Source organism: Rattus rattus, chromosome 10 (genome assembly GCF_011064425.1).
Source record: "Rattus rattus isolate New Zealand chromosome 10, Rrattus_CSIRO_v1, whole genome shotgun sequence".
Lineage (NCBI taxonomy): Eukaryota > Metazoa > Chordata > Mammalia > Rodentia > Muridae > Rattus > Rattus rattus.
The window spans coordinates 42,092,973-42,119,957 of record NC_046163.1 but is presented as its reverse complement, the minus strand read 5'-3'; the positions used below and the strand labels follow the sequence as shown (position 1 = coordinate 42,119,957).

The 26,985-nt window shown below is 42.6% G+C and overlaps 1 protein-coding gene across 1 annotated transcript; it reads left to right on the top strand.

The window, feature by feature from the left end:
* Window positions 1-259: 259 nt before the first annotated feature.
* On the top strand, window positions 260-25,649 carry Fmo1 (flavin containing dimethylaniline monoxygenase 1). Its single transcript, XM_032914950.1, has 8 exons — window positions 260-461; window positions 11,170-11,358; window positions 12,402-12,564; window positions 15,812-15,954; window positions 19,317-19,516; window positions 21,766-22,121; window positions 22,613-22,685; window positions 24,901-25,649. The coding sequence occupies exons 1-8, from the start codon at window positions 330-332 to the stop codon at window positions 25,241-25,243; spliced, it is 1,599 nt and encodes a 532-aa protein (XP_032770841.1). The 5' UTR covers window positions 260-329; the 3' UTR covers window positions 25,244-25,649.
* Window positions 25,650-26,985: the final 1,336 nt, after the last annotated feature.

Here is a 26,985-nt window from a genome sequence, read left to right as displayed (position 1 = left end):
TTCAGAATACAAGGCTCTGCCCACCGAAGGGTCTGGTTTCAGCCACTCTGCCAGAAGCTACAATTGCGTTAAAGACCACAAGTGAGTGAACCGAGAGCCAGCTCCGGCCAAGGGGTGGGGACATAGCCCAGCTCAGGGGTTAACTCAATGACCTGTCCGTTTTCTTTCTCACATTGACACACCACAGATACTCTACCCGGACTCAAACTGAGAAAATCCCTTAATCTCCCAAATTCTTTTCCTGGTTTGTTGAGTAGCCAAGACTTGGGTGGGGCTTTTGTGAATATAAAAAAAACCCGCTCTCCGGTTTGTTCCCTCCACAGAAAAACATGGTGAAGAGAGTTGCAATTGTGGGAGCTGGGGTCAGTGGCCTGGCCTCCATCAAGTGCTGCCTGGAAGAAGGACTAGAACCCACCTGCTTCGAAAGAAGCTGTGACTTGGGAGGGCTTTGGAGATTCACGGTAAGTAGGTGATTCCCAAAATTTTATCTGTCTATGAGAAAGAGCTTTGACAAGATTGAAAAGGTCTGCCGAGTGGAGACCTAATTTAGGGGGACCTCAGAATTGTAGAAAGGTAAAAAAGACCCCAGAAAAGTAAAAAGACAGGGGCTGAGCTCTAGGGGGTGGGGGCTGACAACAGCCTTATAACTGTCTAGGGAGAAGAGGAAGAAATTCCCCCAAAGTAGCCCACAAAACAGAGGAAAAAGCAATGCCTAGGTCTGACCAGGAAAGGACAGGATAAGTAAGTGTGCAGGATCCGGAGCGGGGATCTGCACAGAACAGAGGCTGTAGTGAGAATTTCAGCCTCTACTCACAAAACTGAGCTGCCTCTAGTCACACAGTTTCCTGGCCCCTCTTTGGCTGGAACACGGTGACCGGTGATACCGGGTTTGGTGAAGCAGCGGGAGTCTCATAACCAGAGATCCTGCAGCCTGAACAAAGGTCGTCCACACCAGGCACAAGCTGTAGTAGAGAAGAGAAATATAGAAGCCTTTGGAATCTCGATGGGGTGATGGTGTGAAATGGCCCAGGGTCTGGAAAGCCCACCCTTGGCTGGCCAGGAGCCCCGGTGGGGATCACCGCAGTCCTGCTGCATGCCAATGAAACCCCAAAGCCCAAACCCCAAAGCGTGTTCTTCGGGCTCCAGCACTCAGTCTGGAAAGAGCTTTTTTTGCTGTTTTTGTTTTGGGGTTTTGTTTAGTTTAGTTTTGTTTTTTAACTCTCCACCGCTTCAAGGAGAAAACATTTCCCACGAACTTGAGGCAAGCTGTCAGGAGCTGGGGAAAGGAGCAAGCGTCAGACAGCCTGGCCTGAGAGCCCCTGGGAAACAATCCCCATTGACAGAAGACGGGAACTTGGAACTGAAATAAAGTAATTTTTTTTTCTAAACTAGGGAGTAAAACTTCAGAGAAGCCACTGTTGCCAGTTTAGCAAAGTCCTCCAGTGCAGGCAGGCGAGGCTCACAAAAATGCGTATCTTAACGTGCTCGACGACCAGACATGATCTTCAATGTCGAGAAAATTTCCACAGGGGTCTGATGAAGGAGCACGCCCCCCCTCGTGTTTCAAACTGCATCTGTTCTGACAGGGTGCCAGAACCTTTGTATGTGCCAAAACTCCTCGTCCACATTCATTGTAGGCATTATTAATCAGTTGGCTTTTCTATAGTGATCCTGGGTACATCTGATCAGCAAAGGTTGAGAATTGGCACAGAAAAAAAAAGTTGCATTAAATTCCATTATTTAGCTAAGGTAAATTTCAGTCAAAACAAAAAGCGAGTCCAAAGATCAAACGCTGTACTTAGCTTCTTGAGACACTAGGAAAAAAAAGGCTCACTAGGGTCACAGTCGTGCAACTATTAACCCTAAAATTCACTTATGCAAAAATCAAGAGAAATCAGTCTCGATCCAGCTGTGCCCCGCTAATGGGAGCAGATCGAACAGCTACACAAAGAGCACTGTAGGGGACACAGAAATGAGACAGGTCCCCCCTTTTCTGGAAGACTACTGACAGAAAAAAGTCTAGGGGTCTTACAAGTCACAAACAGCCCTGTAGGTGAGGGAAAGATTACAGCCACTGCTGGGAAACGAGAAAGGCTGTGCAGAATGGACAGCCTATGATGGGTGTCGGAAGAGTCCAATAAACAGACGAGAGCATGCTCAGAAAATATAAAGGCTACTTATTGGTGCGTCCGAGAGGAGCGACTCTCGGTGCGTGGGATGCTTCTGCGAGGAGCGACAAACGGCAAACAAGGAGCTGAATGTCTGCGCAACTTCAATAGCAAGGCAGGCGAGCAAAATTGAGAAAAGTTTTTGCTAGTGCGGGCGCGGCAGCAGCTGTTGCTGTTGCTCTATTTGAATATATGCATGACAGGAAGGCCCCGAGATGGCTGTGGCTGAAGACCAGACCGAGAGTCCCTAGTTGAAGGAAAAGAACGCGAGGGTTTCTCTCGCCACTAACAGAGAATATTGCTTTTATAGAATTTGGCTGTAGGAAGGGAACTTGGGAAGTGGTCTTTTAAGTAAAACCATACCAGCATTGTCTAAGGAGGATTAACAGTGCTGGCTGACACACATCCTGCTTCCTCCTTCACACCCCGGGACAGCTGTCAGGGCTTACACCATCCACAGGATGATGCTCTTCTGTAGGTGTACCAAGGTCTTCACATCCATCCTTTCTTTTACTCAGCAAATGTTTATCCATAGCCTACTAGACAGTTTCCCTCCATTTTTATTTTCAGTAAGTGGAAAGTCGGAGATTAAAAATAGACCATTCTTCAGCTGTTGCTTCCGTAAACTGAGTTAACTAAACAAAAAACAAAAAACATTTAATGTACTAGTGTGTGAGCATGTGTGTGGCATGGATAAGTGTGGACACATGCGTGCGAAGGGCAGAGCATGCCTTTGTGAAATCAGTACTCTCCTTTCACCTTTACATGGGTTCCAGGGATCGGACTCAGGTCACCACACTTGAGCACTGCCATCTCTCTGGCCCCTACAGTCTTTTTTTTTTAAAGTCTTAGTTCTAAAACTTCATAGTCTTGGTGGGTTTCCTTTTATTCATGTATTCTAATGATATTTGTTGAATTTCTGTTATCCATGGAGCAGTACACTAGGCAGAGCCCGATGCTCACACAGCTGAGATTCTTGACTACAACAGATTTTCCTCAAAGGTGATCTCCACACAGCAGCAAGCCGCGCCCTGTCCTTCACAGAGAGTAACTCTCACAAAGAAGCAGTGTGTGATATGGTGATGCCTCTCTCTCTCTCTCTCTCTCTCTCTCTCTCTCTCTCTCTCTCTCTCTCTCTCTCTCTCTCTCTCTCTCTCTCTCAGGACTGAACCCAGGACCTCGAACATGCTAGTCATACATTCTTTCACTAAGCACAACCCAAGCCTCCGAATATCTTTTTTTTCTATTCATTTATTTTTCTCGATCTTTATTAAATTGGGTATTTCTTATTTTACATTTCAATTGTTATTACCTTTCCTGGTTTCTGGGCCAACATCCCCCTAACTTCTCCCCCTCCCTTTCTCTATGGTTGTTCCCCTCTCCATCCTCCCCCCATTACCACACTCCCCGAAACAATCACGTTCACTGGGGGTTCAGTCTTAGCAGGACCAAGGGCTTCCCCTTCCACTGGTGCTCTTACTAGGCTATTCATTGCTACCTATGAGGTTGGAGCCCAGGGTCAGTCCATGTATAGTCTTTAGGTAGTGGCTTAATCCCTGGAAGCTCTGGTTGGTTGGCATTGTTGTTCATAAGGGGTCTCGAGCCCCTTCAAGCTCTTCCAGTCCTTTCTCTGATTCCTTCAACGGGGATCGCATTCTCAGTTCAGTGGTTTGCTGCTGGCATTCGCCTATGTATTTGCTGTATTCTGGGTGTGTCTCTCAGTAGAGATCTACATCGGGTTCCTGTCAGCCTACACTTCTTTGCTTCATCCATCTTGTCTAGTTTGGTGGCTGTATATGTATGGGCCACATGTGGGGCAGGCTCTGAATGGGCGTTCCTTCAGCCTGAGTTCTAAACTTTGCCTCCCTATTCCCTCCCAAGGGTATTCTTGTTCCCCTTTTAAAGAAGGAATGAAGCATTCGCATTTTGGTCATCCTTCTTGAGTTCCACATGTTCTGTGCATCTAGGGTAATTCAAGCATTTGGGCTAATAGCCACTTATCAATGAGTGCATACCATGTATGTCTTTCTGTGATTGGGTTACCTCACTCAGGATGATATTTTCCAGTTCCATCCATTTGCCTATGAATTTCATAAAGTCATTGTTTCTGATAGCTGAGTAATATTCCATTGTGTAGATGTACCACATTTTCTGTATCCATTCCTCTGTTGAAGGGTATCTGGGTTCTTTCCAGCTTCTAGCTATTATAAGTAAGACTGCTATGAACATAGTGGAGCACGTGTCTTTTTTATATGTTGGGGCATCTTTTGGGTATATGCCCAAAAGAGGTATAGCTGGGTCCTCAGGTAGTTCAATGTCCAATTTTCTGAGGAACCTCCAGACTGATTTCCAGAATGGTTGTACCAGTCTGCAATCCCAACAACAAAGGAGGAGTGTTCCTCTTTCTCCACATCCTCGCCAGCATTTGCTGTCGCTGGAGTTTTTTTATTTTAGCCATTCTGACTGGTGTGAGGTGGAATCTCAGGGTTGCTTTGATTTGCATTTCCCTTATGACTAAAGATGTTGAACATTTCTTTAGGTGCTTCTCAGCTATACGGCATTCCTCAGCTGTGAATTCTTTGTTTAGTTCTGAGCCACATTTTTAATAGGGTTATTTGTCTCCCTGCCATCTAACTTCGTGAGTTCTTTGTATATTTTGGATATGAGCCCTCTCTCAGTTGTAGGATTAGTAAAGATCTTTTCCCAATCTGTTGGTTGCTGTTTTGTCCTAACCACAGTGTCCTTTGCCTTACAGAAGCTTTGCAGTTTTATGAGATCCCATTTGTCGATTCTTGATCTTAGAGCATAAGCCATTGGTGTTTTGTTCAGGAAATTTTCTCCAGTGCCCATGTGTTTGAGACTCTTCCCCACTTTTTCTTCCATTAGTTTGAGTGTATCTGGTTTGATGTGGTGGTCCTTGATCCACTTGGACTTAAGCTTTGTACAGGGTGATAAGAATGGATCGATCTGCATTCTTCTACATGTTGACCTCCAGTTGAACCAGCACCATTTGCTGAAAATGCTATCTTTTTTCTATTGGATGGTTTTGGCTCCTTTGTCAAAATTCAAGTGACCATAGGTGTACGGATTCATTTTTGGGTCTTCAATTCTATTCCACTGGTCTATCTGCCTGTCTCTGTACCAATACCATACAGTTTCTATCACTATTGCTCTGTAATACTGCTTGAGTTCAGGGATAGTGATTCCCCCGGAAGTCCTTTTATTGTTGAGGACAGTTTTAGCTATCCTGGGTTTTTTGTTATTCCAGATGAATTTGCTAATTGTTCTGTCTAACTCTATGAAGAATTGGATTGGTATTTTGATGGGGATTGCATTGAATCTGTAGATCACTTTTGGTAAAATGGCCATTTTTACTATATTAATCCTGCCAATCCATGAGCATGGGAGATCTTTCCATCTTCTGAGATCTTCTTCAATTTCTTTCTTCGCCTCTGAATACCTTAACACAAAAGAAACAAAGAGATATTTTTTCTTGATGAACAAATATATGCCAATGGAGAAAAGCCTTTAGTTGGGAAAATTTTTTGGTGGAATTTTGTTTGTTTTGTTGTTTTTGCCATTTTCAGAAAAAATGTCTATTACCCAGGCTAGTTTTCAACTCAATCTTCAATTTCTGATCCCCCTGACTCCACCTCCCAAATGCTGGAATTATAGACATGTGCAGTTTTATGGGGTAGAGATCAAACTCAAGGATTCATGCATGCTAGGAAAGCACTCTTCTGTCTGAGCTGCGTCTCCTGCTCCACTAGTTAGGAATTTTAATACCATCTTTTTTGTGATATGTGTACATTTAATTAATTTTTTTAAAAATGTAAAATAAAGGTATCGAATTAATTAAAATATGATTATAAAAATTTCCTTATATTTTGACTTTATACCTTGTGGGGGTATTTTTCTCATTTTTATTGTACTTTAAGTATTTCATGTAATCTATTTTAATCATATTCACCCCTCTCCTCCAACTCCTTCCTGATCTAATCAAGTCCAATTTGTACTGTCCATATACTCTTGAATGTGTGACCTCCTATGATCAATGTAGCAAGGGCTATACCTTTAAAAAACAATAAACCTGACTCTCTTCCTTTCCCCCTCCTCCCCTCTTGTCTCCCTTCTCCACTCCTCCCTCCCCCCTTCCCCTCCTCCTCTCCCTCCCCCGTCCCCTCCCAGTAGCTCCTCTCCTGGGGATTGCACTTCCTGTCCACCTTTTCTGTCTATGCTGGGACGTTTCTGGTCTGAGCCTGTGTGGGTTTTGCACATATTGTCACAACACCTGTGAGTACATAAATGCAGCTGTCTTTTTGTGTCTTGAAAACACTACTCCTGGCTTTTGCAGTATTTCCACCTTTTTCCTACCATAAGCCCTGAGAACCTTGAGGAGGGGTTGTGATATAAATCTACCATTGAGGGGTAAGCATTTTTTAGTCTTTAGGGCTGGTCCTTGACTCTATAAGGTACCAAATACTTAAACACAACCAGAAAGTGGTTGTTACCACCCTGATGTTTACACCACTATTGAACATAGGCACATCTTTCTAGTCCAGTCATTGCTGTATCGCACACTGGTTTATAGTTGGGAAAGACTTGTGATTACTTTTCTCCTCCAATTGTATGCATAGTACCTTCCAGCACTGTGAAATCTTGCCCACAGGAATGAAGCTTCTAGGTCAGTACCAGTTTGATTTCTCTATGTTCTGTGACTCGAGTATGTGGTGTTTTCATCAATGGGGGTCTCACTGACAAGTTCTGGAGAGGGACCTAGAGTACTAGCAATGGCAGTAATGTTTGTGGGTCTGTGTGTCCACAGTGGGGAAAAAAACGGTTCAAAGGGAATGGCCCACTTCTGGCACTGGGCTTTTGTTTTGGGGTTTCTTTGTTTGTTGGTTGGCTGATTGGTTGGTTAGTTGGTTTTGGTAAGACTGTGGTGTCTAGTAGGGGCATTGTCCCCTCATTATAGAGTAACTCTTCTAATGTTACAGTAGCAAGTTTTCGAAAAGTCTTTAACCCTATCCACCCTTCCTTATATTTCCAACCCTATCCTTCCCACACACCCACCACCCCAATTTAATGGATTCTGTTTCATTGTCAGCCTTTAACCCTTTATACCACTGCGTTCTACTTACCCGCTCTTTAAAACCATACCACCATGGTCCCTACCTCATTTCCTTACTCATTTCCACATGAAATACATATATTTGAAGATTAAAAGCAAACATATAAGACTCTTTCTGAGTCTGGGTTACCTCAGAATAAGTGTTTCCAGATCCATCCATTTAGTTGTTAATGCCATAGTTTTAAGAACTGAACTCCATCGAGTAAATGTATCACGTTTTCATTTTCCACTCCTCAGTTGATTGGCATCTTTTCCATTTCCACTTCCTGGCTAATATGGCTCAGGCATCAGTGAGTATAGATGCTGGAATCCTTTGGTTACATGCCCAAGGGTGGTACAGCTGGATACTTGCTGAATCTATTTCTAGCGTTTTGAGGACCCCCTACACTGATTCCCATAGTGTCTGCCCCAGCTTGCATTGCCACTAACAATCAGTATGTGTTCCTCTTTTCCCCACATGTGTACCTGCATTTTTTGTCATCTGTTTTATTTTTGTTTTCAATAGTAGCCATTTTGACTGATGTCAGATGGAATGTAAGAGTTGTATTAATTTTCATTTCCCTGATGCCTAAGGTTGTTCACCATTTTTTAAAATGTTCCTCAGATATTTATATTTTCCCCTTTGGTAAATTCTCTGTTTAGTTCCAGGCCCCTCCCCTTTTTTGCTTTTATTATATTTTTGTTATTTGAAACAATTTTTAGACATAAATATATTTTGATCGTATTCTTCTCCTCTCCCGAGTCCTTTCAGATCTTCTCTCCCTCCCTACCCACCCAACTTTAAGTTCTTTCTTCAAATGAGATAAGAAAGACCTTTGACCCACAGCCCTTCTGTTGTCAGCAGCTCTCCTGAAGTGTCTCCCCGATACCACAGCTAATCGTTAACTTTAACAAAAGCTTAGCAGAGCTGTTCCAGGCACCTTTGACACTACCATCTCCATTCAGCCAGAGGATGCATACAACTGTCCCTCCATACAGATGGAAAAACGGAGACAAGGAGAATTTGAGAGAATTCTAAAGATCGCCCAATAAAAAGAAAGACCTCAAATGTGGGTCTAGGCAGTCTGCCCCTGTGCTGTGGAAACATGCCATGCAGTTCTACTGTTTCACAATTCAAAAGTCAGGCAAACCCTGAGTTGTGCACAGTCCTACTAAGTGCCCAAATGGGTGGTTGTGGCAATCCCACCGTGCTGCCTAATCAAAGAGGACCAGACACCTTAAACCCTCCCATTCCTTCTCTGTCCCTTTCTCCAAAGCCATTTCCCCCCATTCCCTTTCATCCATTTCCTCACTTAATGAGAACTAAACTGTTCCCCTAAGTGACCCCTACCAATTCTCAGCAGGCATATCTGCCCACAGTGAGTACCCCGGCAACTAGAAGAGGTACACAAGATTTGCTGACACTGCTTAGGATCAAGGGGTGCAGGATGGGGGTGGGGTTGTCTGGGGACAGGTCCAGAGGGTGTGGAAATCACTGGGAACAAGTGTGGAGTCATTGAGGTAAATTCTGGAAGGAGTGGTCCAAGACCACGGTTAGCATCGAGAGGTAACACGAACCCTTACTTACTACACATGTGTTCAATGCTCAAGCCCTGATGTTTACACAGGAGAAGCGATGGTAGGGAAAGAAAGAACGGAGCAGAGTCCACCTTGGATTCTGCCCTAAAGCTCAAGCTTCCCCTCGGTGGACAACATCTGTGATAGATTATTTCACAACGGGCCTTAGTGTTTCCTGGAAACTTCTCTTTCTGCCTTTACAAGCATTTTCTAAGTTTTGCAAAATAGAGGGCTTCTCTACCCCCACCCTTCTAGTTTTGTTTGTTTGTTCACTGGCAGTAAGAGTTTGTGGAATACAGGGTAGCTTGGTCTATTTGGTTCCCAGGGACCCTCATTACTCTCTGATGTGTAAACACACTGTTATAATACTGTAACTTCGGATTTGTGAAAATTCTCAACTGATCTCTCTCTCTCTCTCTCTCTCTCTCTCTCTCTCTCTCTCTCTCTCTCTCAACAATAATATAGTTGTGAAGTTCTTGGAAGCCAGAGAAGCATGAGAGATTTTGGACCTTTCACAAATTGATCCCCAAATGTTTCCAATGTTTTATTCTGCTGAAAATGCAGCTTCTCCTCTAGGGAGTTTGTCTGCACGCCTCAGGACTTCAGCTCTTCATAGTGGCTGTTCTTAGTCCTGTAGCTCACAGGGACACTCACTACTGTTTGGAGGAAATCGAACCAACTTTATATTTGGCACCCATGCTCACTGTCACCTTCAGGGGTCTTCCTAAATGCATGTAAATACAGACTGTTTCTAATCGTTTAGACAGTTCGAAGGTATGCTGATTGATTAATAATATTTTTAAAATATAGTTCTCTCTCTCTCTCTCTCTCTCTCTCTCTCTCTCTCTCTCTCCCTCTCCAACCCTTCCCATGCCCTCCCTCACTCCCTCTCAAGTTGATAGCCTTTTTTTTATTGTTGCATATATATTATGCAATATCTAAGTATACAAATACAACCTGTTATACCCTCTTAGTGTGGCTTTCGCTTTGTCTTGAGTAATCAGTTAAGGGCCTGGTCCCTGGGCGATGCTAACTTTCCCTCTCTCAGCAGCATCAGTTGCCTGCAGTTCTTTCTCCCTTCTGCATTAGAAGGTCTATGAAGATTATCATTCAGGTCTTCTTTTAGGCAGCTAAAGTGAAGCTGTCAGGTGCGGGATCACATGCCAGTTTACAATCAACTCATTATGAGCAGAAGCACTGACTTTTAATCATATTTAATTTATTATATATGAATGATAAACATTTTGTCCATACTTAGATTCATATACTTTATGGGAACGGAATGAGCCTATCCATATGAAAGGTTCATGCTCCCACCTATTCATATGAACAAAATAACTTTTTTTTCTGGAAAAAGAAACTCGTGTGTGTGTGTGTGTGTGTGTGTGTGTGTATTACAAATAGTATTACAATACTAAGAAATTTCCCTTTGAAATCAATACAATCCTCCACAATAGTACCCGAAAGACAGAGGCAACATATGGTCAAAGAATTACCACAACTTACCACTGGATCTTGCAGTAGTTATGTAATATGTTGCTGCTACTGAGTCCAAACTGAGGTAGGAAATTGGTTAGTGTCATTCACACAGTTGTCCAGTCTTGAAACTGACCTTTCTTCTCCCTGACTCAAATTATTCTCATAATCCTTCACAATTTGTCTTCCAAGTGCCCACTCTCTCGGTTCCAACTGCCATTATCTCTGTGCGGGCCCTCAGTAGCCCTCAAGAAGATTTGTGTCTTAGGCTCTTAAGCCAAATTCCTTCATCATCAACCTCCGATCCCATAATTTCTGATACATCTTTAATAGAACCAAAACTATATTTTCAAAGTTTACTATGAATCACCGTGAACTTCCTATAAAAATCCAAAAAAACCTTAATTATTTTATACAGAGCCTTCACAATTTAAATTTTGTTCCTCCATATTGCTCCAAGAGTAATCCACGAAGCCCAAGTACCTAGCAACTCTTGTTTATCCAAGCCTGTGTCCAGGGTTTGGCCTATTTGTTTCTATACGTTGCTGTAATGCTGCGTACATGTGAGCTCATCCCAAACTTATTTGGTGCCGTGTTGCGACTGAAATAGTGATGGTGGTCAAGTAGTTTACACTATACCCAGTGTTGGTCACTTCCCAGATGCCAATCCTATGTTAAAAGTGACGGGTAGCATATATTATCTTGATTACCTTAAAGTCAATCAATGTTTGAGACTTAAACCTGCTAACATCCATTGTGTGTATGTGCGTGTGCCTGTGCCTGTGCGCGTGCCTGTGCATGTGCACGTGTGCTCATGCGTGTGCACTGTTTCTACAGGAACATGTTGAAGAAGGAAGGGCCAGCCTCTACAACTCGGTGGTTTCTAACAGCAGCAAGGAGATGTCTTGTTACTCCGATTTTCCTTTTCCAGAAGACTACCCGAACTTTGTGCCAAACTCTCTGTTCCTGGAATATCTCCAACTGTATGCAACCCACTTCAACCTTCTGAGATGCATCTATTTCAATGTAAGTTGTGAACACCAATTAGCAGTCGGGACGTTTTCCTTTCCTTGTGTCCTCTTACCTCTCTCTAGCACAGCCCTGACTGAGCTCTGTATACAAGCTGTGGAGCAGGTAAGAGTAAGGAAGCCTTTGCACAAGACAGAATTGCTACTACAGATGTAGAGGCCTGAGAGGCATTTCACATATTATAAACCAAACAGTAGTGGAAAGGACCTAAGAAACCCAATCTCTCTGAATTTTTTTTAAAAGCGATTTTTGCTTCTATTTGTTGGTTTTTGTTTGTTTTGTTTTTTCTAGAGCTGAGGACCGAACACAGGGCCTTGTGCTTGCTAGGCAAGCACTCTACCACTGAGCTAAATCCCCAACCCCTGCGATTTTTGCTTTTAAGATTGGTTATTTGAACCTTAGACCGCTCCCAAATAACCCAGGCCATGAGGTTAGCATCCAGTCTCTAGAGGTAGGAATACTTCAGAAATGTTTTCTCTAAGACCTTTTATAAGGTTAAATATTTTTGTTTACAATGATATACAATCCTTGTCTCTATTAAAGAATGACTGTTAAAGAGTGTTCTCTATGAAAAATAAGGTTTCACAACAGAAAGGATAGTTTCCAAGCCTCATCAGAAGCCTGGAATAATATTGAAACATATAGTGTTTACCTAGCATGCCACATGTGAAGACTTTGATTTGATTCCCAACACACAATCAATAAATCAAAACGTAGTGCCATTTGCATATGTGTAATTAATAAAAAAATAGATTATTTGAACCTTGAACTACTCCCAAGGTTCTATCTCTTCCAGCTGGAATTTGAGTGAATCACTCATAGTCTTTGGTTTTTACTTTTCCAAACAGCGAAGCATTCTATCCAGTGCATCTTGTTTGATGCACTTGTTTGGTAGCCTGATTAGGATCCTAGGGTTCTGTTCATTAAGTATGATTAGTTTCTCTGTTCTACATCCTTTAAAATGTCCACTAGTGTATCAACCAGCAAGCCCTTAAAGGAAATCTGATGGCTGCTAATCGTGTCTGTGATTTTCTTTTCAGACCAAAGTGTGCAGTATAACAAAACGCCCAGATTTCGCTGTCTCTGGACAATGGGAAGTGGTCACTGTCTGTCAAGGGAAGCAAAGCTCAGACACCTTTGATGCTGTCATGGTCTGCACTGGGTTTTTGACTAACCCACATCTGCCCCTGGATTCCTTTCCAGGTACAGAATTTTCTGCAAATTATTTTGAATTGTCTCAAGGGACCCATCCTGATACCTGGTTAGTCTCAGGATGAATCCTTATGAATTGTCCATTAAATAGTTAAAATTGTGTTGTAGCAGTTTTTTTCCAAGCAGAGATTTTCCTAGTCAGACAGTTTTGGGCTTTCAAGCAAATTATGAATGCAGGCAAGAATAATGGATAAGGCGTGTTATGCTTCACTGAGGTTCACTGTTCCTCCTTAAGTGACAGGCCATACTTAGTCTTCTGAAATGTGGGTGCTTATGCAAGTTGCTCACCTCAGCAGCTGCTTCTTGTTGCTAAATTTGTGTTTAAAGGACAGTGTTGGGATAACAGAATGAGAAACCTGGTTTGTGCTTGCTGGCTGGCTGGCTTGCTTGCTTGCCTCCCTCAGAGTGGAAAAATGAGAACTTCCTGGCACTGGAACAACTGGGAAATGAGTCTTATGATACAAGCTAAGATATTGTCAGGTCTCAATTCCTGTACCTGGCTTTTGCAATCAGAGTTCATACTATTCTAATCCAAATTTCAGTAGTATATCAACTCATGGAAATAGAAAATTTGCTGGCTTGAAAGCTTATTTCACCTACAATAACCTTTCCAAAGTTAAGACAAGGAAGTATTTCTCATTTAGACATTTAGTCCCCTAAAGGGATTCTTCCGCCTTACATGAAACTCATCTACTTCCCGTGGGCCTGGGTTGGCCCCAGAGCTAACTCAGCCCAGATCAGACTAGGATAAGTATAACCTGAAAACTGCCCTACAACAGAAAGTCTAATTTGAACCATGGTAGACCTCTTCCCAACGCAGGAAGCTTTGCCAAGCAATCCAAGCCTGGGCCACCAAGATGGCTCAGCAAGAAAAGGTGCTTTCTGCACAGCCTGATGATCTGAGTTCAATACCCAGGTTCCAGATAGAAGAACTACAACACAAGTTGTCCTCTGACCTCTATACCCATGTGATGTCACCTTAGTGTACACACACACACACACACACACACACACACACACACACACACAGCAAAGATCCCTAAACTTCTACTTGAACACATTCAGTAATGGACTCCAATCAGCCCTCTGGAGACTTCCAGTTCTTGCCTACAGATAAAAGCCTTGCAAAGCCACCTAACCACTTAAAACTCTCTAAAGGAGCTCTTGGTATAAAATCTCCCCCCAAGAATCCATAAAGTTCCATAGGATCAAAAAACCTCAAAACTCACGGTACATTCCAGTAAGTGCTGATAATACTGAAGTGGATACATGTACCTCTCATTAAAGGCCATGAATAGGGTTTTGTGGAGCTTGGTGGAGGAATCACAGTCTACATAGAAGCCAAAATAATAGCAGTACTCAAAAGTCAGAGATGCATATGGTCCTGGATCTACCCTGGGAGCCGCACCAGAAGTCAGGTCAGGTTAAGACAGAACAGACCAAAGGCATGCAAGTCGCCGTGCTTGGTTTGAACTGGTCAAGCTGTCAATCTGAAATGCACAAGCTAAACCACATGGCTCCCCAGCTAATAGTCTTTGGCTTCTTCCCTCTCCTTTCCAAGCCTCTGTGAGGGGAGAGTTGCCAACAGATTGAGAAACTCAGATTACTTTACCCAAATGGGTGTGTCACACAATCAAGTGAAGAGGACCATCCAAAGCCTACAGACATTAATACCATTCTCACTGGGCGCTACCAGTTTGAAAGCACTGGCTCCATGATTGCCAACGAGGCTCTGAGCTCTAAGACTGGTTCTGACTTTACATGGGTGCCTTACAACCATCTCCTCCCTGCTTTGGAGTGGTCTTGAACCATGACAAAAAATTTAGGTTCAGTGAAGATATTCAAATTATGTATTTGAGGTTCTGAATGGAATTCCAAAGGCGGAGTTCTGAAGAGTCTTTGTAAAAATAGTAATTATCACAAATAAATTGAGTATGACATTTCCCCCAAATAACTAGTTTTATTTCTTTATTTACATAAATTGTGGCATTTAGTAGCACAACCATATTCACCTACTGTAAATTCTTACTCTGATCTCCTGTAAGAGGGAAGGAATTGATCCGTAGGAGACTCACGCACATGGTGCCTCAGGTTTGTCCATTTGCATCCCATACCGCCTGAGTTAGAGATATTGTGCAGTAGGTAATTTATGAATCTTAGCGCAACTCTAAGGTCCATTTTAAGTCTTTCCATTTGTCCTTTCCTTGAAAGGTCTCTGACTTATATGGCATTCCTGAACTGAGTTAAGAGTTAATACTAGAATTTGGTTAAAGAAAAAAATCTGCACCAAATAAGAAATGATCTTAATTGTGATTTAAGTTCTGGCCAGGATTCCTGCTAAAGTTTGAATGATTCAGTGTGAACTACAGAGCCACCTGTTTGTAAGACAACCACTTCCTGAAATCACACGTACTTAACCTGAGAACCTCGATGTCTTATCTTCCATGCTACAAAAGTCAGGGTCTCCAACTTCTGATTGCATAACACATTCTTGAAAGGATTTTTCAAAAGTTTTCTGTTTGCATTTGATGTCTCAATTGGATTTGGCAACAACTGCCTATCTAGGGAGCCCAGGAGATATGTCCCTATGTCACCCACACAACCCTTTTTAATGTGAGCCAACTCTGACTCAGCGGACTGTCAGCAAACATCTGCATTGTATCAGAACCTTTGTGAACAAGGTCCACGGTTCATTGATATCATTCCTCTATATCATCTAGCACAATCCCTGGCACGTAGCCAGGGTCCCCAGAGAGTCTGCTGAGTAAAATCACTGATTCACTTTGTTCTTGCGCCTGTTTACAAAAAGCTGCACAATATACACAATCACCTGGCAACCAGAACATTACCTTTCCACTGGCACCCATCAACCTTGACATGGTGATAGCCCCTCATACTTTTGTGCAGAATGTCTTATGTCACAGTATTTCAGCTTAGCAGTTAATCATTTAGTAAGTGAAACAAAACATCTGTCTAAAGAGATAATTGGTTCCCTTTGCCCATAATTAAAGTGATTAAAGATATAATTGCCAGATAACACTTTGTAAAGTTGTATGTTCATGCTTTAGGTTTTCTCAAACTAGAGTATCCTTGTATTAATAAAATCATATGTGTGCGTACATATATATTAACTAAATCATGTAAATAATAACTAAATCATCATGTTACCAGGTGAAAAATATCTATGCTACATCCACTGATGCTATAAGTTCTCTACATGGTTTTGTTTTCTCTATAGGTATACAAACTTTTAAGGGGCAGTACTTCCACAGCCGACAGTATAAACATCCAGATGTATTTAAGGACAAGCAAGTCCTTGTGGTTGGAATGGGAAATTCTGGTACAGACATTGCCGTGGAGGCCAGTCACTTAGCGAAAAAGGTATCACTCTTAATGTTTCCTAATGTTACCTCCATCTTACCATGTATGCCTCATTAAACAGTGTTTGAGATTATAATGTTAAAAGACTAAATATGTCCAGCAGAAAACACATTCTGGGGGTACAGGGTCTCATAGCATCTCACTATGTCACCCAGGCTGGCATAACCGTCAATCTGTAGATAAGGCTGACCTTGAATCCTTGTAAGGATTCTGCCTGCTTCTGCCTCCCAAGTACTGGAATTATGTCACCAGATCCAGCTAAAAACAGATTTTTGGGTTGATCTAAAACAAGGTCTCATGACATTCAGGCTAGCCTGGAACTTGCTGTCTGAGTAATGATGACCTTGAACTCCTATTGCCCTTGACACTCAAGTGCTACAATCACAGACATGCACAATCATACCCACATAAGTGTTTACTGTCGAATGCGCTACTGTGAATTCCAGTTGTCACTTTTCCTCCAAAACTAGCTTCTCTAACATTTAATTTTGTCACTTATCATTCGACCAGAGATGCTGCAAGTCACATGTTTTCTTCACTCAGTCCCAAGGGTCCCTCAGTCCTGGTAACTTCCTTGTTAACATCTCTCATCTACCCTTCTCTTTCTTTAGTTAGTGTCCTTCCAGGTCCCTACCACCTCACACTGACCCTGCTTCCTTGTGTCCTAAGAAGACTGTAGAAACAGTTAATATTTATATGGACTACTCATTGCCAAATACTGCACTGGATGCCCCTTGATCCCTTACTTTGTCAACAAAACATACTGCTCATACCTCTCACTACAGACAGTAAACCAGGAATGAGAGAAGTAAGGAGCCAAAAGTCATACCACTACCCAGTGTTAGAACCAGTTCTTAGACCCAAGCCACAAAGACTCAAAGTCTATGAGTGAGGAAACTCGGCCCTTCATTCTGACAGCCCCACACACAGTCCACTCTCCCATTCTTAACAAACCATGCAAACTCAAACCACCAACAGACAAACTCTCAGACGAGCCACAGTGCTAGTTTTGCTTTCTAAAGCTGTGATAAACACACAACCAAAAGCAATTTAGGGGAGGGAATGGTTACTTGGCTCATGTTTCCTAGTCCATCAGTGACAGAAGTCAAGAAGGGAGCCATAGAGGAGCACTGCTTACTGCCTCACTGACTCATGCACAGCCAGCTCTCATACACATGTCCATCCAGGGATGCTGCTGCTGCCCACAATGGGCTAAGACCTCCCACATCAATCATCAATCAAGATAGACAAGACCACAGGCTAAATGAACCGAGACAGTTCTTTTTTTTTCCTCCATCTTTATTAAATTGGGTATTTATTTACATTTCAATTGTTATTACCTTTCCCAGTTTCCAGGCCAACATCCCCCTAGCCCCTCCCCTTCCCCTTCTCTATGGGTGTTCCCCTCCCCATCCTCCTCCCATTACCGCCCTTCCCCCAACAATCACGTTCACTGGGGGTTCAGTCTTGGCAGGACCAAGGGCTTCCCCTTCCACTGGTGCTCTTACTAGGCTACTCATTGCTACCTATGAGGTTGGAGCCCAGGGTCAGTCCATGTATAGTCTTTGGGTAGTGGCTTAGTCCCTGGATCTGGTTGGTTGGCATTGTTGTTCACATGGGGTCTCAATCCCCTTCAAGCTCTTCCAGTCCTTTCTCTGATTCCTTCAACAGGGGTCCTATTCTCAGTTCAGTGGTTGCTGCTGGCATTCGCCTATGTATTTGCTGTATTCTGGCTGAGACAGTTCTTTAGTTGAGGTTTCCTCTTACCAGGTGCCTTGGGCTGTATCCAGTTGACAATATAAACTCACCTGCCTTCACATGGTATTCTCAGTTTGAAAACCTAGTGACGCTCATTGTCTGAAAGAAAATAATAAATTGCACATGCACTAACCCCACCTCCTAGAGCACTCTGTAACCTGGGTCAAATCTGCCATTTGCATTCTTACTAAAGAGCTGCTTTTGACCTTTTCACTTCCTTGTCTTTAATTCCTCTTTGCCAGTCCACCCACCTCCTCCCAAATGACCTTTCTCTTATATTTTAAAATACATGTACACTTGGTACAAAGTGTCCTTTCCCTACTCAGAATGTGCCAACGCTGTGCCAGGCCCAAACCAACAGAATCAAGATCCACTCTCATGGAACATGAAACTGTAAGGGAATCAGATGCCAGATAAACAATTATGAAAAAAGTATGAAGAAAGAGGATTGGGGTGTGTAGGTTTGAGATCCCCTCCTATTCCTTTAGAAAAATGAATTGATGAATGGTCCATTCACTAAAACATTGGTTAATTGATTTGAAGAGACTTAGCAATTTGATGACATTTTTCTGAATAAAAAGAAAGGAACTCCTGAAATAAAATCTAGAAGGATCAGTTCCCACATGGGATAACATTGTTTCTTTTTCTAATTATCTAGAAATTCCTATAATTAAAAAATATGCTTTGACATTTATCTTGTCATCTCTGAATTAAAAAAGAAATGTTCCCCTTGGTTTAAAGCAGAATTAGTGTCTACTCTTCTACATCATGACACAGGGGCAGCCAATAGCTCACACATCAGAGCCTCTTACCACTTTTCCTGTGCTGTGTCCTCTGGTCTCTGAGGTTATAACGTTATACAAAAATAACAACATTGGCTGTAGCCTTCCTGCCCTGCTCTCATAGGAGAGAAAGCAATCTGTTCCATCTGTTCGTATCAGCAAAATAACAGATTTGGTAGCCAAACGTTTTGCTTTCTAAACAGTTATCCAGAAAATTACTTACTGTGTGGGTATCAAAACATTACCATCTTAGCTTAATCAGATAGCTGGTAAATGAAAATGTCCAACAGCCAACAAGGCTGAGAGGAAAGGACAGCTGGAAGGAGGGAGGGAGGGAGAGAAGGAGGGAGGGAGGGAGAGAAGGAGGGAGGGAGGGAAGGAAAGAGGGAGGGAGGGAGGGAAGGAAAGAGGGAGGGAGGGAGGGAAGGAAAGAGGGAAGGAGGGAGGGAGGAACTATTGAAATTAATACTTTAACGAATTTTGCTGCCAGTCAAAGTAGTACCTGTATTGATATCACCCTTATAGACAACTCCCAACTCCCACCATGCCCTGTTCTTGTTGCCTACACCTACGGTGAGTGTATAAAATTACAGCCAACTGTTCGCTGCCATCTCACATGAGAATCAAAGCTCCGTGCAAGTTGCTCTAGTATCCCAAGCCCAGTAATCAATGGGTATTATTTAATAATAAAACCTGCGGTGTTTTAATACTCTGTGTACTCAAAACTATTAGAAGAATCAAGGCCATCGTGTCGGGTGTGTAATTTTCACGATAGTAGACGTTTCCAGTCTTCACTTCTTGAAACTCTTTGGTTGATTCTAGGTGTTTCTCAGCACCACCGGAGGGGCATGGGTGATCAGCCGAGTCTTTGATTCAGGGTACCCCTGGGACATGATATTCATGACGCGATTTCAGAACATGCTCAGAAATCTTCTCCCAACTCCAGTTGTGAGTTGGTTGATATCAAAGAAGATGAACAGCTGGTTCAACCACGTGAATTACGGTGTGGCTCCGGAAGACAGGTAAACCTAATGACTGATGAAGTTAAGAAGAAGACTCTTAACTTTTTCAGTAGTACCTACAAATGAGACAGTAGCTGTGATGAACATTAAAAAGACTTCATAAACAAGTTAACTCACTAAGAGGAGCTAACTAGCAAGTGCTCAGAGGGCAGGTTTCTGTATTTTCCTTTGCCAACAGCTCTTTAAAGTAAGTATTACTATATTCTATTAGTGGAAAAACCAAGACACAAAGATACTTGGACTAATCATTTTCCCTAGCTCTTGATTTCAGTCTAACCTTTAGTTAAAACCTACAGCCTATTCCATTAGCAAGAAACAAATGTCGGTTGGTCATTCATTAAGTTTAGACAGTTGTATTAAAATTTCCTAGAGGAACAAAGCTTATATTTTTAATTTTTATACATATATAAATATATGTATAATATATGTATACACACATGTGTGCACACAGACAAACATATGAAGATTTGTTAGAGTAGCTTTAGGACTCTGGTCCAGGTAATCTGACCACACTGTCTATTGGTGGAAAGGCCAAGAATCTAGAAGTTGTTCAATCCACACAGCTGGATGTCTCAGCCAGTCTTCAGAGTATGTCAGAAATCCAAAGAAGTAGGCTTTAATGCCAGAGATGAAATGAACATGCCAGACAGAACAAGGCAAGCAGGCAAAAAGAAAGAGCTTTTTAATGCCTGTCGTTATATAGGCTGCTACAAGAAGGTGGATTTAAGATGGGTCTTCGGACCTCAAGGAATTCAATTAACTAAAAGTTCCCTCCATAAGATCCCCAGTGACTTGAGTTTTTAGTTAATTCTGGATGTGGTCAAGTTGACAAAAAAGAATAGCTATCACAACAATACGAGTTCATTGCCAGGCACACTGCAAATCCTCTCTGGTCTCCTCCAGATTTTGTTCTAGACCAATATGGATGGGTAGCCCAAGACCACAATGGTGGTCAACAATGTCAACAATGGTTAATGTGGTCCATCCTTTTTCATTTCTAAAACTGCCACAGACATACTTTCTCGTACGCCTTTTCGTCCTCCGAAGTGTCAGTATCTGAATTCTTCAGGGGCACGGTCTCTCTGTGTTTGCTTTCCTCTTAACCCTTTCCTCTCTTTACTGTCTCCATGCATTTCCTCTTCTACCTCTAGGTCTCTCTAGAGTCTGGCTCTTTTCACCGAAGCCTTTTCTGCCATGAGCTTTATCTAGCCTGGCTGGTGGCTGACAGGACTAAAGAAATACAATTCCTACTCTCTTCGATGTAGTCAGTCTTTTTTCCATTTCCAAAATTCCCACATACAACTTTTTCATATGCCCTTTCATTCCAATGAATGTCAATATATGTATTTTTCAGATGAACAGAATAAAGCCCCTAAGAACCATTTGACTTTTCCAGACTCTGTTATGCAGACACAGTATAAAGAGAACCAGGCTTACTACCTCCTTCTCCCATGCTGTTTGCATTTTACCATTTCTGTGAATTCATCATAATCCATAAACATGTTCAACTCATACCAAGGCAACTCATTAAAGTATTTCTCCCTGCTGAGAAAAAGGTACATTATAAAAAGACAATGCTTGTCTGTTCCTTTGGAATACAATGATAATTTCCTTACATAATTATTCCTCTAGGAAGGGGAACTAAATAGAGGGTCAAACGGTCTTGCCTGATGTGATCTTCCCATTTTTCTTTATAGTCCTTCAGCAGTCTGCTGTCCTAGAATGACAGCAGTAGCTGAAAGCTGAAATCAAGAAAAAGAGAGACTGCAGCAGGCTCTAGCTGCTACCTCCTTGGCTTTTTTTTCTTTTGAGATGGTCAAACTACTTTAATTAGCACATTCCTGTAGATGTCACTAGGTATTAAGACGAAACCTTCTAAGACACTTCTCACTAACATTTTCCTTCTCCATTCATCTGAATTTTGCCAATGGTGCTCAATTGTGAGCAATGTTAACCAGATGCTGACATAACCCAGCTAAAATCAATACTCATGATATTTTGCCTTAGAACAATATCAATGTGAAATAATAAACATAGCCCATGAAGGTATATTCAAAATAATATTTTTTCTACTCAAATTGCTTAGTAACTCTGAACGGGAGTTTCTTGATAAACACGTTTTGTAGCCTTATATATTGCTCATTCCTTTCTAAGGCTGGCAGCTCTGGTCCAGCCAAGGGAAGAATAAAAGAGGGTACTGGATCCAATGTTGACTTGCACATAGCTCTCTGTTCCTGTTCTCTGTTTAGGACTCAGCTGAGAGAGCCTGTGCTGAATGATGAGCTCCCAGGCCGCATCATCACCGGAAAAGTGTTGATCAAGCCCAGCATCAAGGAGGTGAAAGAAAACTCTGTCGTCTTTAACAATACACCAAAGGAGGAGCCTATTGACGTCATCGTCTTTGCCACTGGATACACCTTTGCGTTCCCCTTCCTCGATGAATCAATAGTGAAAGTTGAGGATGGCCAGGCATCACTGTACAAGTACATCTTCCCGGCACATCTGCCAAAACCAACTCTGGCCGTGATTGGCCTCATCAAACCCCTGGGTTCCATGATACCCACAGGAGAGACACAAGCTCGATGGGTTGTTCAGGTCCTGAAAGGTAACCATGTGAGAAATATCTGGGTACATTTATTAAGTGGTTGTTTGCCATGTGAATCTTAATGTGGGAGTTAAAACTAGAATCCATTCAATACAAATTATTTTGGCACAGTGACATGTCATCATAGCACAAATGATAAGTCGGGGGTTTAAAAGGCATGTGCCTCCCTGTTATTTTGACCGAATAGACTGGTTCAACAAAATTAAAGGTTTCTTCAAATAAGTGACATGAGTCAATCAAACCAGCTGTGAGGTTCTGTCACATTAAGAAGTTAGTGAGGTGGCCAAATACTCACCTTGTCAGCAGCCTTAACATTAAATGCCCAGAGCACACCACCAGCCAGCTCAGATGGCTGAGACTTTTGTAGGAGGACAGGTAAGTAGCTGGGCACCAGAAAGATGAAAGGCAAGCAGTGAGGAAGAAGCCATAGCCATCACCCAAAGCCTAGAGCTGAAGTTAGATCTCATGGTCATGACGCGATTGTTTTCTAGGTGCGACTACGTTACCACCCCCGAGTGTCATGATGAAAGAAGTCAATGAACGGAAGAAGAACAAGCATAGCGGGTGAGTGAATTAATGGTACCCTTTGTGAACGATGGTGAAATTGATGAAACAGTAAAGTGGAGATGAGCGATCTCTACACTGCAAAGAGACAAGTCTGAGATGGAAGAAAAACTTAAGAGAGCCTGGGTAAGGAGAGAGGGGGCAGACGGTTAAATTGAGGCATTTTTAAAAGTCCCTAGAACCATCTAGAGTTTGGGGTCTAGTCCTAGCGTAAGGAACTCTCACAGGCCAGGTACATTATCCCCCATCTTATTCACGATCTGCAGGCAGACCATATGCTTCCTGTGAGTGTCCATTTACTCAACAACAGGTCTGTACTGGCTTTATTACTTCATCCGAGTTGCGACTCTAAAGCAAGAGAAAGTCTACCTTGCCCTATGGGACAGACCCACTGACCTAGTTTTTCATTTTCATTTTCAAATAGTTGTTGAAGATAAAGATTCCGCAGTTTTTGCTAGTTAGATAAAATGTAAGCCAGGGTGACTGTAGGTGTTGTTGCTATGCGGGCGTGCTCATCTGTCAATGGCTGCCTCTGTGTTACCACGGTGACATCCTGCAGTAGACACAGAAGCCCGCTAATGGCCCTGAAAGCTGTTAACATTCCTAGTGGGCCTTCTCAAGACCCGATTGCGCTGGACTTTTCATGACCACTCAAAGACCAGAGGGAAGGAAAGGGACACGGCAACAAAGAAGAGACGCCTGGCATCATCCACGATGGCTCCCCAGCAGCAAAAAATACCTCTGACTTTATCTGCTTCACTGTCTGATAAGCAGTCTTCACTTAAATGTTTAATGGATTCTAGGTGGGTGGGGGTGGGGGATTAAAGGGGAAAGCATTTCAAAACAAGAGCCAGGGTGCTAACTCAGTTTGCAAAGTGCCTGCCTTTCCAATGTGAAAATCTGGTTCAGTCCCCAGAAAGCTCTCCGTGCTGGCAAACGCTTGCAATCTCAGGACTAAGAAAGCAGGCTCACCAGGCTCACTGCCTAACCTACTTGGCAATTACCAGGATGATGAAAGATTCTGTTTTAAAAAGAGGAGGGAGGTCAGGAAACAATACCTCGTGCTGCTCTCTTGCATCTGCACACGTGCACATATGCTGATATGCACCTTCTTATACAAATGCAGCCGTGAGTGTGTGTGTGTGTGTGTGTGTGTGTGTACACACCAACATGCACACTGTGTACACATACACTAACAAATTAGCCAATTTTCTTGGCTCACACCTGTAGTCCCAGGGATTCAGAGACTGCTGTAGGAGGATTGCCGAGAGTCTAAGTCCAGTCTGGGATATATGCACTGAAACTCTGGCCAGTCTGGAATAAAGAACAGAGTTCTTTTTTTTAATTGCTCCCCTTTGATAACTTCCTTATCTTATTTATAGAGTCTCAAATTTCAAACGCTGCTCTAGGTTTAAGAATTAAAGTCCAAATTAATAAGAGCGTTATAGGTGTTTCTTCTCTTAAGAGGGGTCACAGTGTGTGTGTGTGTGTGTGTGTGTGTGTGTGTGTGTGTGTGTGTGTGCATCTCCTGCATGCAGAAGCCTTCAGAGGCCACAGAGAACATCAGATTCCCTGGGGAGTTATGAGCTCTCATGTGGGTGCTGGGAACCAAACTTGGGTCCTCTACAAGAGCAGTAAAAACTCTTAGCTGCTGAGCCATCTCTCTAGCCCTAATGAGTTTTTTTTTTTTTTTACCTTCATCCTCAGCCTAGACCTAGAATATGGTCTTGTCTTATCAGACTCTGGTATAATGGATAAATAATTAGAACTAGTAGATAAAGTAGAATCTTCTTGTCACAAAAGTCACCCAGTGATTCTAAGACTAACAGCAGCAGTACGAGAATTTCACTCTGTGACTTTTTGGGGCTCGTCTTATTATACAAATGAAGAAACCATTAAGATTTAAGAAAGAATGAAGCCAAGTACAGTGACTCAGAAGCCAAGTGTAATCTCAGAAGAAGGGAGGCTGGGCAGGAAGAGTGCATTGAGTGAGAGGCCAGCCTGGGCTATGGTTTGAGACCCTATCCCAAACAAGCAACAAAAAAAAGTAGAAAGAGAGCCTTGTAGACACTCATGGACATAATGGAAAACACAGCAAGCCATTCCCAATCTGTCAGTCGGGGGTTTGCTTTGGACAGAGACTGCGTTGACAATTTCCAGGATTATTATCATTGTAACTGTTGTTCCTTCTCTTCCCATTCTTCCTATTGGAAAGGTTTGGCTTGTGCTACTGCAAGGCTTTGCAATCCGATTACATAACGTACATAGATGACCTCCTGACCTCGATCAATGCAAAACCGGACCTGCGGGCCATGCTCCTGACTGACCCACGCCTGGCTCTGAGCATCTTCTTCGGCCCATGCACACCTTACCATTTCCGCCTGACTGGTCCAGGAAAGTGGGAAGGAGCCAGAAAGGCCATCTTGACCCAGTGGGACCGAACAGTGAAAGTCACCAAAACTCGAACCGTACAAGAAACCCCATCTACCTTTGAAACTTTGCTTAAACTGTTTAGTTTTCTGGCTTTGCTTGTGGCTGTTTTCTTTATTTTCCTGTAAGTGAAAGATCTAACTGGCTTTCCAAATGTGTGGAGTATAACCTTCCAACTTCTCTAATGTAACAATTTCACCTTCGTAATTGTAAACCACATCCAAAGACACCCAACCCCTACCTCTCCCCAACTCACCTCATTGGCACCTTCGTTGCTGGGTCTCTTGCTAGTCCATCAGGTTTAGTGCAAGAAAATAATGTCCAGCAATTCTGTTCACTTAAAATGTTGGAAGGATCCAGGCCCCCTTTCAGGAAGAATCTGCCCCCAGAGAGGACTCTGAGCATTCTTTCAATCTAAAAAACCACTTTCCCTAGATCTTAATGAAAAGCCCAACTTCGCGGGATATTGGTCTGCACTAAAATAGTTCTCTGTGTATTAGTTGACTACAAATAAAATGGAAGAAACTACATGTACCCAAGTGGTCTTCTGTACTCGTTTTTTGTGGGCTGGGAGTAAAGAAAGGAGGATGTGGATAGCTACGAATGAAGTCTAAAGTCGGTAAGATGGGTGAGTCCCAAAGAGTTCTCAAGGGAGTGTAGGTAGGCCTCCTGCTCCAACTGTCCCTTACCATGTTGCTTTAGGAGGTAATGAGGCCTGCCTTTTCTTACGAGTAAACCCAATTCACCAGAATTCATTAGGAAAAGAACAGAGTCAAGATATCTTTAATAGGAAAGAAAAAGAGAAACCATTGAGGTTTGATCTGTCGATATATATTGTAATGATAATTGTTGACTCCCAAGGTCCCAGTTGCTCCCAGGACTGAGAGAATCTGCACTTACAATGTGATCCTAATCATTGATTTTAAACTATTGGTTAAATAAAGATGCCAACAACCAATAGCTGGGCAGAAGAGACATAGGTGGGGCTTGGGGTTCCGGAGCTTGAGGTTGGAGAAGGCCATGAGAGAAGGAAGAAGTAAGAGAGAGGAGAAGATACCATGTGTTCAGAATCTTAAAATAATGGCCGTGTGGGTTACCTAACTGGAGTTAAGAGCAGCCCAGATAAATCATGGCAATTTGTATAGTGGGATTGATTATTGGCAAGGAATTAGACAAAATAGCATAAAGGATAGATGTCTTCCAAGATCTAGTGCTGGTGAAGGCTAATTATAAATATAAAGATTGTGTCTCTTTTTTTCTGGGAACTGAACGGAAGAGTAGAAACCCTGGGTTATGATGAAATGTTTTCCAAAACAAGAAACCAAAGTAGATCATCTCAGAAGCTACATTTGACCAAGCTAGTTCCTCTGGCAGTCCAGTAGGATGAAAGTGTGTGGCCCTGTCAAGACACGCCTGGGTGCCTGTACCTCATTGATAGGCTTAGATATGGACTCCCCACCCCAACCCCTAAGAGAGGTTCAGAGATGAGAAAACTAAGGAACTCTAGAATCAGGCAAGAGTGAGTTCTGAGGCTAAATAAAGTAGAGATCATTTCATTGTAATCTGCCCTGCGAGCTCCCAGGATTGTTTCTAACAATCCCAAGATATTCCTCCTGACATATTCCACTTGGTAGCAGATACTCATGGTAGAAACCTGTTCCACCTGAGAACAACCTAGATTGCTTCTGAGATGCCCTGTGGTGAAGCTGACATTTTAGCATCCAATAATCTAACGAGGAGCAGAGAGGTGATGATTAGTGGCCAGCATGAAACAGGGCCAGACGGACTCCCCAGATCACAGTGGCAAAACATTGTTGTGAGGTATTCAGTCTCTTGTGGTGATTTTAAAGTTTCTGAACTTGTTTACAAA

Excerpts from the sequence above, each read along its gene's own strand:
- Fmo1 (XM_032914950.1), top strand. The coding sequence starts at position 330 with ATGGTGAAGAGAGTTGCAATTGTGGGAGCTGGGGTCAGTGGCCTGGCC. Across the intron at positions 15,955-19,316 it reads CCAGTCACTTAGCGAAAAAG|GTGTTTCTCAGCACCACCGG; the intron begins GTATCACTCTTA and ends GGTTGATTCTAG. Across the intron at positions 22,122-22,612 it reads GGTTGTTCAGGTCCTGAAAG|GTGCGACTACGTTACCACCC; the intron begins GTAACCATGTGA and ends ATTGTTTTCTAG.